At 34.6% G+C, this 16738-nt stretch overlaps 1 protein-coding gene across 1 annotated transcript; it reads right to left on the reverse strand.

Annotated features, from left to right (window-relative positions):
- Positions 1-5823: 5823 nt before the first annotated feature.
- LOC118747553 (pupal cuticle protein Edg-78E-like) lies at positions 5824-14878 on the reverse strand. The gene is made up of 2 exons (XM_036481602.1): positions 14868-14878; positions 5824-6662 (listed from the first exon to the last, which is right to left on the reverse strand). The coding sequence occupies exons 1-2, from the start codon at positions 14876-14878 to the stop codon at positions 6083-6085; spliced, it is 591 nt and encodes a 196-aa protein (XP_036337495.1). The 3' UTR covers positions 5824-6082.
- Between the last annotated feature and the right edge of the window lie 1860 nt (positions 14879-16738).

Below are 16738 nucleotides of genomic sequence, written 5' to 3' on the forward strand. Positions count from 1 at the left end.
TAGTATGTATATGTTGGTATGTACAAGTGCAAATTTATTAATTTTCAATTCAATTTTGTTGGGTGCAATGAATCACATCAAAATATACCCAAAAAAGCAAATGTATGTATATTTGCCTTTATTTTTTTACACCAAATATGCCTGCTAACCGGCAGTGGGAGTGTGTCATAATCATCAACTTTGATATGCTGTTACATCGATATATTGTACACATTAGGGCGGGTCAATTTGTATAGAAGACTTTTTCGACTATGCGCGTATGGCAGAGAAGAATTCTACATGTAACTCTAAGCAAATTTGCCGAAGAAACCATGGGCCTAAAATCAATTTTTAGTTTGCCAAATTGCGAAAATAGGTTTCTTAGCCTTTTGCTGTCGTGTCGTAAAAAAGTGCCTAAATTTTATATAAAAACATGCTATATGAGGTTTTTTTTTGCTATGAGGAATCCATTTCTGCACTTATCTTTTTCTTAAAACCTCCACCAGAGGGCGCAGCAGTGAACATTTTCACATATTCCTCGAAACCTCTTTTCGCATTTTGGCAAACTCTAAACTGGGTTTAGACCCACGGTTTCTTCGGCAAATTTACTTAAAATTACACTTGTAATTCTCTTATGCTATACGCGTATAGTAAAAAAAATTACCCGCCCTAGTAAACATACATACAATATGAACATAAACATCAGCATTTTCATCGCTGCACCTCAAAAACCAATTAACATTTTAATAGGCCACTAAGTGAGCAACAACAAAAAAGACCAACACTGTGATTCGTTGTTTGGTGACAAGAGAAAATTAGCCGCAATTCATTTACATACATATGTACATATTTTAGTCATTTTTTTTTGTGATTTTCATTTACCGGTATGCTAATTTGTTGTACGTACTCTTGTGTGTATGTCTCCACTTACTCTCTTGGGCAAGCGTATTAACGTCATGAAAGTGATGGTCTGCAACGGGACAGCCTCTTTGGCGCAGCTAGCTACAAAGCCGACAAGTGACGTACATGCGGGAATTACGAAAATCAATGCAATATTTAAAAACTGAATGCAATTTTTTAAATACTAATACTCTTAATTGAGTTTTAGCTGTGATTGAGCATGAGTTTTCAGAAGCATAAATACATAAATAAATGAATATCTACTTATGCAGACATAAGACGGTTGATAAATATGGGCTTTGGTTAATTTCACATCAAAAATTGCAAAATTTGTTGTTCAATTAAGCTGAGAATTAATTTAGGGGAAATGTGAAGGTATATCTCTTTTCGGTAGCATTTATTTTTAACCAATTATGCGAGAAAACCAATTGGCCGGGGGTCAATTAATCGGGGAATACTGTATTTGCCATTATTAATTGATTTGACAATTGAAATGTGCGATGCACATTGGAAAGCGTTCGTTGAAGTTCCTTGTAACTCTACCTAGTACATATGTAAGTATTAATATCTGCAGAAATTTACGCGATTTACTGATGAACAGCATCGGCTAGGTTTGACTATAATGCATCGATTCGAACGATTGGGCACAGTTTCATCCACCGTTTTCTCGCGTAATCTGTTGTTGAAGACGCAAAGAGACTGACACCCACTCACTTGGTAGACAATCAAAGGTAATCTATACTTAACTCCGGGACAAATTGTCGTTCCTTGAGAAATAGTACTTTATAAGTTGAAGGGTTCTCTTTCACCTTTACTGATATTAAATTTACTTCTGATTAGAAATATTAACGATATATTATGAGTAAAACATTCTTCATTTAGTTAGGTTTACGATTAAGGGAAGACATAATCGCCTGTATTTAATGATACAGACTTCTTGGCAAACAAACACTCGCGAAGAGCTAGCTTAATTTGCAATAAGATCGATTTGAATTTAAAAATTCTAAGAGTAGGATGGGGAAAGGCTGTGCCCTAGGGTTCTGAGAAGTCTAAGGACTTTATATTTAAACACAAATTAAGCCACGACTGGCGTTTTGCAATTTGTTTTGAAGTATTTGAGCAACTACTTAATGCAGTGGTGGATCCAGCGGGGGGTTTTGGGGATTAAACTACGTGTCAGTCAGTGGCGGACCCACGGGGGGTGTTTTAATATAGCGCATATGTATGTATAATATGGCGTCTATGTATTGAATTTCAAAAACTTCAAAACTATTCCAAATTTTAGTCAGAATTATAGGCGATCCGAGTACCATATTTTATCTAAATCCGTGCCCGTTTGTGCGTGAAGAGAGGTCGCGCATATTGTCCGTTTTTAATTTCATCAAAATTCAAATCGTCCTGTAATTTCACAAACCTAATGATCATCACATAAATGCGTTCTCGTATAGTATGTATAGTACTTAGCTAAATCGATATGACTTTTCGAAAAGGTGGCAAGCTTAGTCAAAGCTATTTTCTAACAAAAGCTTTCATAAATCTTTTTTTGACACTTATATTTTAATATTTCATAAAACGTCTGTAAAAATTAACTAAATTCGACTTTTCAAATTAATTAATAATATAATAAATTAATAAGTAATTTGAATGTCATTTTTTAAACGCCTGGCAACCCTATTCAAACATTCCAAATGTCCAAACTAATGGTTTCTCAACCCACTTTCGCTTGACATCCGTAATTTAATCTTTCATAAAACCTGTGTATAAGTTAATTAAACTCAACTTCTCAAACAGATGGCAACCCTCTCTAAAAGTAGTTTTAAGATAAAAGCATTCATTAATATTCTTTAGCTGGCATTGTGAATTTAATTTTTTAAACACGTGGCAACCCCCCTAAATAAAGTTCAGAAATAAAGCCTTTTCAAACCCATTTCAATTGATACCAATATTTAAAAAACAAATTTAATTTATTAAATAATTTGAATTAACATGTTTAAACGAGTGGTAACCCTGTTTAAACAACTCAAAAATATGCTTATATTTTAATACTTCATTGCGTATAAGTTAACTAAATTTGACTTTTAAAACAGGTGGCAACCCCCTTCAAAATTTTTCCAAATTAAAACCTCCTTAAACCTCTGTCGTCCGACACCCATACGGTTATGAATATTTCACTTATCTATTTTCCTTAATTGGAATTGAATTTGACATTTTAACCAGGTGGCAACCCCCTTACATGCCGTAAAAAATTAAACCTTTTCAAAACGATTTCCATTGATACACAGATTTTACTAATTGATTTAACTTTTTCAATAATTGAAATTCAATTTTTTATAAGATGGCAACTCGTTTCGAAAAAGCAAAACCTTATTGCACATCTACAGCCCAAGTCCTATAATTTGACACCTCATTTTTTAAAATCGAACGAACGGTGCACATCTGATGACCTGGACAAAAAATCCCTTCCCGTATTATATATATCTATAGATATTTCGCTTCCTGATACATTTATAAATATTTCAGTAATATGTGCATACGTGTAAACACAGGTAATTGACTTTCAGCCAGAAATTTCATTCGAGCTAATTTTACAGGCGATGGCTTTGATGTGCATAATCATAAAAATTCCAAAATTAATGAACATTTTAAAACTTTTGGATGCCAACCGAATATTTGAAAGTGTCAGGTTAATATTAGCATTAAAGCAAAAAATTAATCATTTAATGTTTCAATGAACGAGGAACTCATTTATGAGTTACAAAATAAAGCTGTGGCATTCTATCGTGTTAAAAAGAATCGCATTTGCATTTAAAATGCGCGCCGTTTAATTTAAATAAAATGGTTACATACATTTATGTAAAAGCGAACTCAGATCCAATTTTCTATTATTGGGGCTATACCTTAGGGGTATAACGAAAATTAAAGTAAGGGTCTCAAAGACCCGTAATGGAAGGAGGGTAGAGATTTTACCTAAATTTTTTACTTGCTTACTAAATTTTGCATTAAGTCTCTGAATTATGAGCAAGAATTATGTTTGAGCTCGATTTACATAGCGAAAGACTTTGATATGACTACATCCCAGCTGTAGCAGTGAAGATGAAGTATGATATTTCGCCTCATCGCTTAAAAAAGCTTCGGATATTGCCGTGTCAATACAACTACTAAAACTGAGTGTTACGGCCTTGTGAACCACCTTGCATCAGAGTGACCGTGCAATTGCATATGCCCTGGCCTTCGCTCAGCTGACTAAAGCCCATCTTTATAAGAGTGTGTGGTCCGAGTGTAGTCAGAGATACTCCTGCTTCCTCATTTCTTGGTACGACCGACTGGAGGCTGCATTTCCTGATTAACCAACCCTCAGCACAGTTTCTTTCCACATCACTATGGTCTGGTATGTATATCAACTAGCGACTTGGATAATGTCAGAAGTAAACAAAAGAAAGGTCAGCTATTTCCCTATTAAGTTTGAGCGCACCATGTGTAAGCCCGGATTACAGCTTAGCTTTCATAGTATGCTCAATACTTAGATATCCAGCAAGTGAGCAGCCAATCGACTGCTTCCTTAATAACAATCTAGAACCGTAAAATGAAGTTTGATAGAGAGCTGCTATAGACCCCTCCACCAACCCTTCGGTCAAGCTTCGACTTAACCGCGTAGAGGTTAACGGGTGCCTCCTTCAAACTTCTACCTCCCGATCATTCATCCTTAAAAGGAATGTAAGTGGAGAAAAAAAGGATTTAAAGCGAGTCCATTCGGTTTCAAAGGCCTTTGCATTAAATCATACAAGGTACTCGAAACAGCAAACTTAGCCCCTACTAACAGTGCAACATCTGCCGCATATGCAATCAACCGGAGGACTCTATACACCAGCTTCCCAAGCAGGTTATTTACGACCACAATCCAAGCAAAAAGTGAGAGAACACTGCCCTATGGCGTGCGCTGTTTTCCCTACGCTGGATGGCGCACTGCCCCACTCCGCGGCGACGGTTTTGTCACATGGAACGGGGACATGAACTTAATTAGGGTTTTACACGAAGCTTATCGTCAAAGGATTACCGTTAAAAGTCCTCTAGTAGTCGACTTCACGATCACATACGAGGCGGTCTATTGACAAGTGACTAGGGGAAATCCTGTTTGTAATTTGGAGATCGATCAGCGCCAATAGCGACTGATTGTTCTCAAATTCTTAAAGCTGATGCCACATAAAACTTTTGCTTCGCTTTACGTGACAGATTCGCTTTGACGGAAAAGATGAATTGTATGAAAATGCAATGTAGCATGCCACATAAATCGTTGAAGCGGCAGCGCGAAGCGAAAAGATGGCCAACTCCCATCTTTTTGCGCGCTTTGACAACCAGCCGGTTTAATATTTATTTTGTTTCGTCCAAATTCGGGTTTTCATGCAAAAACATAAAACTTAATTACATTGCTGATAATTTTAAATCAAAATAATTAAAATCCACAGCAACTTTGATGAGTAAAAAAGCGGTACAACATTGTTTTCTTGGCGTTCATTGTGGCATACCTTTTGCGTATGGCGCTTTGCTGGCAAAGTTATAAATGTCACGCAAAGCTACAAAGTTTTATCTGGCATCAGCTTAAGAGAGATATGAAAGCTTGTGGCGGCGTTCATATATCCGTCAACCAGGCGGCTCTCCAAGCGAAAAGCACATTGATTACCCCAGTATTAGTTTCTTCAACGGTTAGTTATTCATTTGAAATATTAAGGATTAAAACGAAGCTAAATCCAATGCCATGTAACCGATCGTTGTACTAAGTATTATTTTTATAACTGTTTTCCACTCGTCTCTTTGCTTTAAAATCAATTTTGAGTATTTGTTTCCCATATCTGGCAGTAAACACTAATTAAATACACATTAGACCGAATTATTCAATACAAAAATTTATTTACAATAACTACAAAATTTTGAGTTATTTATTTGCTTTCTTTCTTTCTACATTCCGTTAATGAGAGTTTAATCAACCAGAAATAATCACAAATCTACAACAAGCCATTCTATCACATTTTACTGGCTTCCAGTTTTTATGTTGTCAAAGGAATAACTACAACTCTCATTAAATGCCTCCACATTTACAATAAGTAATTACTTTAAAAATCAGAAATTAATATTAGGTATAAGTACAAGTAAAAAATCCTATGCTTTTAAGCGTGAGCGTATTAATCTTTGTAATTATCTCTCGCTATTAATGTTTGCGATAGGGTGCACCATATTGTTGTTGGGGAGCCGCTACATTACCACGTCCATACTGTGAGCCATACTGTTGCTGTTCCTCCTGTGGTGGATGGGTGCGAATGTATTCCAATGCCTTGAGTATAGCCTCTGGTATCGGTGGTGGTGTGGGCAAATGAGCACCCTGTGGTTGGAAACCATTCTCATCGGCAGTATAAGTGAGTTGAATTAATTGACCCTCTGGTGAATAGTACTGGGATGAGCCAGTGGCATAGTGACCGCCTACTCCAGATTCTTGCGCGGCAATACCGTTGCTGGTCTCGAATTGATAATTGTAGCTTCCATCTTCCTTCAAGTCGTTGGTGAGGCTGCGTATTTCGGCATGAGCATCGGCACTGCTACCAGCGCCACCGCCACCGCCACCGCCGCCAACAACGCGGTGCGGCGCACCATATAACTCACTGACAGCAGGCGAAGCGTTACTCAAGCAGATGGATGAAGCACAGAGAGCCGCAACGGCGAGCACGAACTGAAAGGTGAAAGGGGTTTGAGATAAGCAAGAGATATGTACAGTTTGTATATGGATGGAATTTCTTAATTAAATAAATTATTTGCAAGTCACGTAACCCTAATGGTGGCGCCAAATGTGGCAAAAAAGTGCTTTCAGATGAAGCTGAAGAATATTTAGGTCAACAGCATGAGTAGTCACACTAAGCATGAAAAATACTTTTCGAATTTAACTTTTTCATTTCAAAAAAGTGAATTGGGGCTAAATTATCAGAAACTGCATTTTTTGGTGTTAACAGTATTTATCGATCTTTTGAAATTATAATCGACTTTTACTTTTTATTTGTTAAAAAGTACTTAATAAAAGTTTTTTTTTTCTTCAACGTGAGTCATTTAATTGAAATGTAAACTACTTTTACCGCAGTAAGAAATGTTTATAATTTATTTGATTCTTGCAATTTTATTTATAAAAAATGCAGTCAGCAGCTTTCCATGAATTTATTGCCAAAAAGACTGCCGAGAATTTTTAAGTAATTTTTTTAAATACATATTTACCCGCAGATAGGAATTGAATAAATCGTTTTAGTCTTCCCGTCTGATTGCACCCTAAGCAGTGAGTAATTAATTTGCAATTATGCAGTGGGGTGGACACTGCGAGTTCATCCCGGCCTTAACTGACCATTGCATATGTACCTATGTTGAGTCAGACTGGGCAATATTTAACATAATTCAATGGTATGCCCGAAAATTGGCACATCAGAGTAATTTTCTATGAAACCCATATGGACTGCAAGGAGCGATGAACAAGTAAAAAAGGACACAGTTGAGCACTTGTCGCCGTGTAAAGACGGGTGGGGTGTAAATTGGCCACATTTGGCTTGCAGCTGGAACGATGTGCGTCTAGTCCACTCTGCGAGCGCTGGCAAAAACCTTCAAATGCAGGATGGCTAGGGTCTTCTGTCTGTCTTGAGCAGATCGAATACGGCACAATGAGTTCTTAATGCTAAACAAGGCGCATCTTTCGATGCTGGTATGAGTCTTAAATGATCTTGTCCCATTGGAATCCATAAAGTAAAGGCTCAACTTCAACTCAAGTCTATACTGTAGCATTTGCATGGAAGAGGTTGAAGTGATATCAGCTCAGCATCTGCTCTTTTTCTGTCTAGTTAACGCGAGACCAAGCTTTAAGCACCTTGGGCACACATCTTTTCACCCCTGATGAGGTTTTGGGAATAGATGTGGAATTTTATTGTGGGTACGTAGAGTATTTTTACAACCAATGCATAAGCGTCACCGTTCTTTTCCCATTCCTTAAGTCTCCTAATCCTTAAATGGTATCACAGAGGATAGCTTCAATTTACCAGTCCAAGTAGGAATATATTATATAGATTTACATGCTTAGGTATGATAAATTTAAATGGAACAGTGTTCGTATTGTTTAATAAACAAGAAAATTTTTTTAACGAACGTCGATATACTGATAAGGCAGCAACGCTTGAAAGTGAAAACTAGACATAAACTTTTGGTACTTAAAAAAAATAGTCATTAAAGAACTTGGTGCCGCCATGGTGGAGTCGTTACACATACATACATAGAACTTGCGCACGCGGTATAACCACTGCCACTGCCAAAAATGTTTTTGAGGAGGGTTGCCAACTGTTCGAAAAAATTTATTAAATTAAATTGATCAAATAAATAATATTACAATACGGATAACAAAGAGCACACCGGGCATTTGCTAGTGACCTTATAAAAATGGACTATTTAAATCAATTTTTTTTAATGTAATTCAGTGTTTTTTATTTTTATTTTTTTTATTTGAACATTTGATTCGATACCTCAAATTTAGTAGCGTCTAGGAATTTTTTAAAGAAATTTTTAGTTCTTAAAATAACAGCGCGTGCTTGAATTTCTAGTTTATTTCTTGTTTTATTTAAATAGATTTGGGAAAATATTCTACATGTCTACTTTTGAATTTGAATTTTTCGTTCAAATTGAAAATTTCGAAAAACCTGTACCTAATTTGTATCAGAAGGTAATTTAAAAAACTGTAAACTTGTAATGAAGTAATGAAAAAGATTTACACTTAATGGGGTTCACCGATCTGAACAAGAATATATCGTTAAAACAACAGTTCAAAATAAACTCGAGCATGTAGAACCGACACTCTTGGGAATGAGAATACACCGCCCACTGAACCAGAGACCAACGCAAACAAAGAGGTCGCGAGTAGCTTCGAGAGGCTCGCGATACTTTGACACAACTCGTGTAGGCTGCTGCAACAAAAAAAAAAAACAGTGGAAGGCTTTCTTTCGGTGTTTTCAAAAGTCGTGCTGAACATTTTATGTATTTAGTTTGTTTCATTCACTTTATTTTTGGTTTCTATTTTTACTTAAAGTGCAAATATTTATTAACTTCATTCGCTTTTCTTAAAAACACTTTGAATACTTATTTATAAAATTATTGTATCTGTTATCCTTTTTTTCCTTTAGCATGGCACACTTACAATTTTCGACATTTTTATTTTGTACGTATTGATCGGCGAACTAACGTTACTAACGTTTAACACGTTGTGATTGCTTTAAAATTCAAATTGTTTTTGAATCAACACCTGTCAACGTATTCGCATTTATACACGAAGATTTTAATTGCAAGACTCACAATTACCAAAGTACCTAAGCACATAACTACATACTTAATGGCAAAAGACTACAGAAACTACATATATGTATATGTATGTATGTATGAATGCAAACAGCGTTTGTGAATGGCTTTGCACCAAAAATTAATAGTCAAAATCTATTCACAAACTCGAATTCAAAATAGTGGTAAAATAATAATAATTACAAAATACCTTTTGCAAAATGCCATAAGCTTACCAGTATGTATGTACAGTTTGTTTGTAGCTATGTATGTATGTACGTGGAACTTTACCGGCATCAAAAGCTTGGTAGCTCTTTGAAGAGGAAACTGATTTTTTAAATGAAAAAATTGAGTAGCGGAAAATCGCTAACTGAACTTGATGTGCATAAGTATATGTGTGTATATGGACCTATGTATATATATGTATATATGTAAATGTTCCAATATATATGTATGTATGTATATAGCTCATCGAAGTCATCAATTTCAATTACAATTCAAAAATAGCTGCTCTCTTTGCTCAGCATGTTGCCAGTTGAGTAGTTGTACACATAAAAAAAAAAAAAACAACTACATAAAAAATCGTTGCAAGCAAAAATTAATAGCCATTTAAAAGAAAAAATATGTAGCATAAGCGAGCAACTTTACCACTACAAATATCATTTGATATGCATACGCTACATACATATGTAGCTGTATAGCGGTACTGGTGAGCTACAAGTAATTATTTGGTTGAACAGCAAGAAGATTACCGCTGATGATGTTAATGATGATCTACAATTCCGAAATTGTTTAGTGTTTGCTCTGCAGTATGTCAAATATAACGTTTTTTAGCTTTTTTTTTTTGGGGGGAATTTTAATAATTCGAGCGTTTAAAATTTTTAGTGTCATTAATATGTAAGCCAGCGAGTGCCAAGGTGCGCATAGCGGTGTAAAACAATGCAAGATACGTGGCAATTGATACTCCAACCCACTCCACTTACTAATTTGCATATTGACGCGATAATGAATTCATGCCCTTCTAGTGATTCAACACTAAAAAAATAAAAAAATAACAAAGAATGTTGTTGAATATGTGCCCGTATGTAGCTTTAGTGATGGTGCCCTCACCCTTGACCAGCCACAATGTTATACGCTGTTCGCATGAGGCGATTTTACAGGCAACTTTTAGTTGAAAGCAAAAATCGCCTGGTGTGAACGGCTTTTCAACTAAGCGCTTCCAATTAAGTTAGGGTGCATCCAACTTTTGACTCAACTAATCGCCTCCAAAATTGCCTGGAAAATCGCCTCATGCGAACACTCTATTAAGTTGCATACCTACGCGATCTTTATGGTGATTCAGTGCTTTTGCTGCAGTGAGCTAAGTAGAATCATTATCTGATTTGCCTCACAAACAGCATCGCAATTCTGTTTTTAACCGACTTCACAAAAACGAGGAAGGTTATCAATTTCTATAATTCTTAGGTGTAATTCCTATGACAAAACTAAATGTTCGCGGTGTCATCTCTTACAATTGTCCTAGAGAGGTGAGATTCATGGAGGATCATTACGATACCAAATGCTAAAATTTGAGTCTTATTCAGGTCGCATTGTAGGATTTTTATTTTTTTTTTGCTTGACGTGGTCAAATGTACATTAATAGATATGTACATTAGGGTGCATCACTCTCCATACAGAAAAAAATCTATAAACTTTATTACATTTTAAGACTTCCACCAAAATATTTCGTGGAAAAACTAATTTTTACGTGAGCTGAACCCACTTGAAAATACCTCCAAAAATCAATTTTTTTTATGCAATTAGTTTTCAATAATATTTTTTTTTTATAAAAAATTACCTCAGTTGATAGAAAATTTTAAAGTTAAAAGGTTTGCATTTTGGCGGAAGTCTTAAAGTACAATAAATTTTATAATTCTGTTGGAAAACCCGCAGCATTTTGGTGAAGTACCCCAATACATACATATACATATATGTACCTACAGGAAATGAATATTTCCCAACAGACGACAGAGTTAACCAAAATATTATGAAAATTACAGTACAAATCTCACTGTCGGTTTGCAAATCTTTTTATTCTTGTCGTCTAAAGGCAGTATCACAAGATTTGCACAGCGAACTTCTTTTAAAAAATTTTAAACTTTTTTTTATGATTGGGATAAAGAAAAATATTTGTGGACTCACACGATTGGGACAAGATTTGCACCAAATTTTGGGCAAATTCCCAATCGTGTGATACTGCCTTAAGGCCATTTGAAGTTAACTTTTTTGTATTTTCCAAACATAGAATATTTCTTTAATAAAATACGATCGACTATGTATTAGATAAGTACATACACATATAGTATATGTATCCCACTTCACGAGAAATCCATTTTGAAATGAAACATTTTATTACAAGTGACCAAAAAAAGGGTCTTCATCGTGCCAGATTATCAAGTTTAAGAATATATGTCCATTAGGAAGGTCCAAAAAGTTGAAAACATATAGATACCCCTATTTTTATTTTTTTTGTTTAAATCAAAAAATTTTTAAAGATCGCTCAAAGTGCGCAAAGTTTTTCATGTATTTTATATTTAAGAACAACTTTTCGTAGAAATGGTATAGACTTCTTAAAAATCGATATTTTTCGATCGGAACTCTGTTTCTCTGCAGGATATTGCCAAAAATAATACCCAATTGTTTATTTCACCATTTTTTCATAAAAACTATAATTTATGGGTTCGCCAGATACCCCCAAAAACACCGAAAAATGCAATGCCAATAAAAAATCGTTATTATTAAAAAATTGTTAAATAGATAAATGGGTATTACTAATCAACTAATAAGGAAACCCAGGGATAATTTTCAAAGTATCCTAAAATACAACGGACCGGCTCCCTCTACTGAGTGAAAAAGTGAGAAGCTCGCGCGGTGTTAATTAATTTAATTTAGTAAATTAATTAAATTATTTGTTTGCTTTGACACCATCTATTTCAATGTCTTCGGGCAGTGGTTATAAGAACGAAGAAAAACTTCAACCAACAGCAACGGAGAAGAGAATATTTATTATATCTGACTGATAATTATTATTAATGATCCGTAGCACAAATAAGCAGCAAAAATATAAGAAATAAATTAACTTCAACGAGTCATTATGTTACGCATCTCTACGAACATACATAAGGGTGTTCCAAAAACATACGGAGATAAATTATTTGCGAATGCTTTCCCTCTATATTGTGTCATAAAAAATTTATACATTTAAGATGTCATATTGTCATAATTTCATAAACTGTATAAAGTTTAAAAAACTTTTATAGCGATTCACAACAACACAAAAACAATTTTGAAATTTGTGAATTAATGACAACAAGACTGTTATGCCGAATTTCCACTAGGCATTGAAATGACAAAAAATGTATGCCATTTAAAAAAATGCCATGTGGAAAATAATCTAATGACTATTTTTTTTATGTAATGACACGATAATTTTTTAATGTCCGACTTTGTCATTTGTCATTTTTGCCATTTAATGCCTAGTGGAAATCCAGCATTATTAAACCTGGTAAATCCTTTAATTAAGTTTTTTATTGAAGTACAACTTGAAGTTAAAACATTTAACAAGTAATTTCTAAACGAACAAACAACAAAACCGACTTCAATTCTCATATAAAAAATTTAAGAGTACCGTTAATTTCTTTGTGATACAATCATCAGATCCAAACCAAGTTAGTACCACCTTTCCTTAAAAAAAAAAGAATTATAGAAATCGATTTACGTGGTCCAAACTTATGCGGTAACATACAAAAAAATAATAAAAAAATATTCAGACGAATTGATAACCTCCTCCTTTTTGAAGTCGGTTAAAAATTTGGAAAATTCGACATTTTTTCAATTTCATAAATTTCCCTAGTTTCTTTTTTACATATTATGCGTTAAAAATCAGAAAATTTGATTTTTAGGGGCACTCAATGCGCATCACCAAAAAAAGTTGCGATTTTTTCGTCGGGATTACAAAATTTATTATATTTTAATTTAAAATTTATTTATTTATTTTTTCTCATTTGAGGAGATTTTTTCAAAAAAAGTCTTTAAGAAAATATTTTTATTCATAAAAAACTCCATTTTTGGAGGTATTTTCAAATCGGTCCAGCTCACGTAATATTTTGGTGGACGTCTTAAAATATAATAGATTTTATAATTCCAATGTAAACACAGTACCGATTTTTTTTTTGTATGGGGAGTGATGCAGTCTAATGTACATATGTATGTACAAGTATGTGTCTCCGTTTTTTCCTATAGTATGTTCGCTATTTTGCAAATTTTTGCTAACTTTCGCTATGTACATATGTACATACATATATGTATGTGATTGCTATGATTTATTGCCCTGCTGACAACGATTAGTTTATTAACCATCCTGACCTTGAAAAGTTAATTGAATTTATCAAAACTTTTCATTTTTAACTTATTGCTTATGCCAGATTTGCACTGACCATTAAATGACGAAAATTTTTATGACCAAATGGGGAGCTACGAAATGCTCGTGGTATTACGTTTCCGAAATCAGTCATTAATATCATCACCCTCATGCCCGAAAATTTTCATTTTTACACTTTCACGTTTCTAGCATACGGGCGATGATAACGTTTCCACGTTGCATTTATGAACAGCAAAACTTTTGTTATTTCAATGCTCTATGGAAATTCGGCATTAGAAGGAACTACTTTTACACATTACACTACAAATTATGAACCAAATAAAATTCTGTTAAAACAGAAAACATGTAACTGAAATAATAACCTTTTCGATGACCTAATTTTCTCCCAGCCGTGCCTGTGTATATGGTATTAGTTAAGGTAAAACTAAAATTTAATGGGGTGCTTATTAGTTTCTAGCATAAAGTAATGTACATCGAAAGTTTTAGGGACCGCGAATCAAAAAAAAAACTAGAATTTTGGCAGAACTGCTAACTGTTCGAATATTCAAGGATGTGTAGATAATTGAGTGGTATTTTGGACTGCGTAGATGATTGGGACATAAAATCCAGAATTAATCCCAAAACTGTGCAAAGTCCCGAGAAATCCCAAAAAATAACCTTGAAAAAAATGCTAGACGTAACATGCAGTAGTAATCCCGAATCAGTCACGAATTAATCTCTTAAATCTTGAATTAGTCCCGAATATTTTTTAAATAGTCTCGAAAATTTCTTATTAGTCCCAAAAATCCTTGATTTCTTCCGCCATAATCCCAAAAAATCTCGAAACTCCCGCAAAACCCCTAAACGAATTCCAGACGCTCACGAAAAAATTCAGAAATGCGGAATACTTAATTGGGGGAATATAGCGAATAGTACCCAAGAAAGAACCCAAAGTGTCCCCCAAATAAAATTTGATTGTGCAGAATAAATCCCGTAAATACTGGGAATGTTTCGAAAACCAATTTCGAAAAACCCGAAAAAATATACAACCCGTACTAAGGTGAGTTAAAGTGAGCAACATAACATAACTTTATCTTTGTCAAGATCAAGATCAAGCCTTTATCTTTTTCCTTATCTTTCTATTTATCCTCACCTTTATCGATATGTTTATTTTTATCCTTATCTTCATCTTCATCTTTATCTTTTCTTCCCCCTCCCCTTTGTATTGACATTGAGTATTTAATTTTACCTCCTCTTCATCTTTGTCTTGAACCCTTTCTTAATCAACATACCAATTCATCTTTTTCTTCGTTCTTCGTGTATTAATCTTACATAACATAACGGAACTTAATGAATTACTGCTTTGAAGAGAAAATTACCTCATTCGAGAGAAGTTATTTTGTCAAATGTACGCCGATATGGAAACCTATCCAAAAATTTTAAAAAGGATATATTTGAAGAACATCCTGTTTACGATGAAACAGCACTGAATTTGTAATTTTATTCCCGCTGAACTAAGGACGGATGCCTCTTCTAATGGCAGCTTTTATCTCGTAAGGTAAGGGCATATCGAGTAGCAGGCGGTCTCTGGAAAATAAGTACTCGTTTGCACCTCAAGACCTTTGTTATATATAATTTAGCAGCAAACGCCATTTAAGAACTAAAGAGTTTCTTTGTATGTAGTGCGTATGTATGTATGTATATTATATAAGCACACAAGCACCATTCTCATGCTCACGGACGTGCTATTGTTTGCTGTAGCGCTTAACTTGCTTTTTCGGCAGGTGAGCTCAAACTATATACATACATATACACATATGTATGTACAGTTAGTACTTCGAGTTGGCTCAAAGCGACCACACTGACAGACACTTAAAAGCTGGCACATATGCTTTGTAAATTTATGCAATTGTTCCCACTTATCCATATACAAAAGGGTGCACACACCTTCAATATGCATATGTATGTATGTACATACATTAGATCGGCTCACGGTGTATGTAACAAAGTATGCGAACAAAATATTCCAATAGATTTTTTTTATTTATTTATTTATTTTAACGCCTACTCACTATAAGAGTATGTATGTATTTCAATTATATAAAAATAAAAAAAACATTTATTTTGGGCACCCTGTAAAAATAGCCAAATCAGGTTTGTATCACAACTCTTTTGTTATAAATAAAAGTACATACTGCAGTTAATTCCAGTGAAAATCTCATAGTTACTTTTAGAAATAATGTAGATATTTTTTTAATTGCTCAAAAAAAAATCTGTGATACGGTCTAATGTTCGAGTAGCAGTACATCTACTTGGTAACAACGACACGAAAAGGGAAATGATAAAAGCATCGATCCGTCTCATAAAACGCTGCAAGCAAAGTATGTTTGTACGTGTGCGTTGGGTTACTGGCATAGTGTGATGCTGCATGCCACAACTGGATATTGCACTTGCCACGCGCATACGTGTTGTACAGGTTCCTTTTTTTGCCTTCGTTTCCTTTACTCTTTCTCACCGTCTCACACAAAGCTGTGACATGCACGTATCCATAGCCGGTTACGTATTTCCTGTTTTCCTGGCACATCTTTTGCTACTCCACTACAATTGATTCATCTCTGTTTGTTTGTGTTTTTTTTTTAATTTTTCAGCTTTTTGGTGCAATTTCGCTTTCGGCAAACCTGACCTAAATTCAATGAGATGCATTAATCTCGCATTGTGTGCATGTTTTGTGACAGCCAAGAGAGCAAGCAGGCGCGGGTGATATGAAGTTGTACAGTGAACTACTTTTTGGCTGGCTAACAAGGTCAACGTGAATTCAAAGTCATCTTCCTGACCACTCTGGCCGTCCGTCCATTCACCGTGAGGAAGTACATATAAATGTACAAACTTATGTACATATGTATGTATGTATGTAGATGAGTGTGTGCCTCCTAATTGTAAGCTCATAAATCTTACACACATACAAAACTAAAGCATTATGTGTAACTAATAATAGCTCCATCGCTCAAACACTTAATCGGTATTTTAGTTGGTCACTTTGTCTTTCTTTTCATTTAATCTACTGCTATTTATTAGCAATTTATGCAAATCTATGTAATTATTTAAATTTGTTAAATGCTT

Source organism: Rhagoletis pomonella, unplaced genomic scaffold (genome assembly GCF_013731165.1).
Source record: "Rhagoletis pomonella isolate Grant_MI unplaced genomic scaffold, Rhpom_1.0 Rhpom_scaffold_00012, whole genome shotgun sequence".
Taxonomy (NCBI): Eukaryota; Metazoa; Arthropoda; class Insecta; order Diptera; family Tephritidae; genus Rhagoletis; species Rhagoletis pomonella.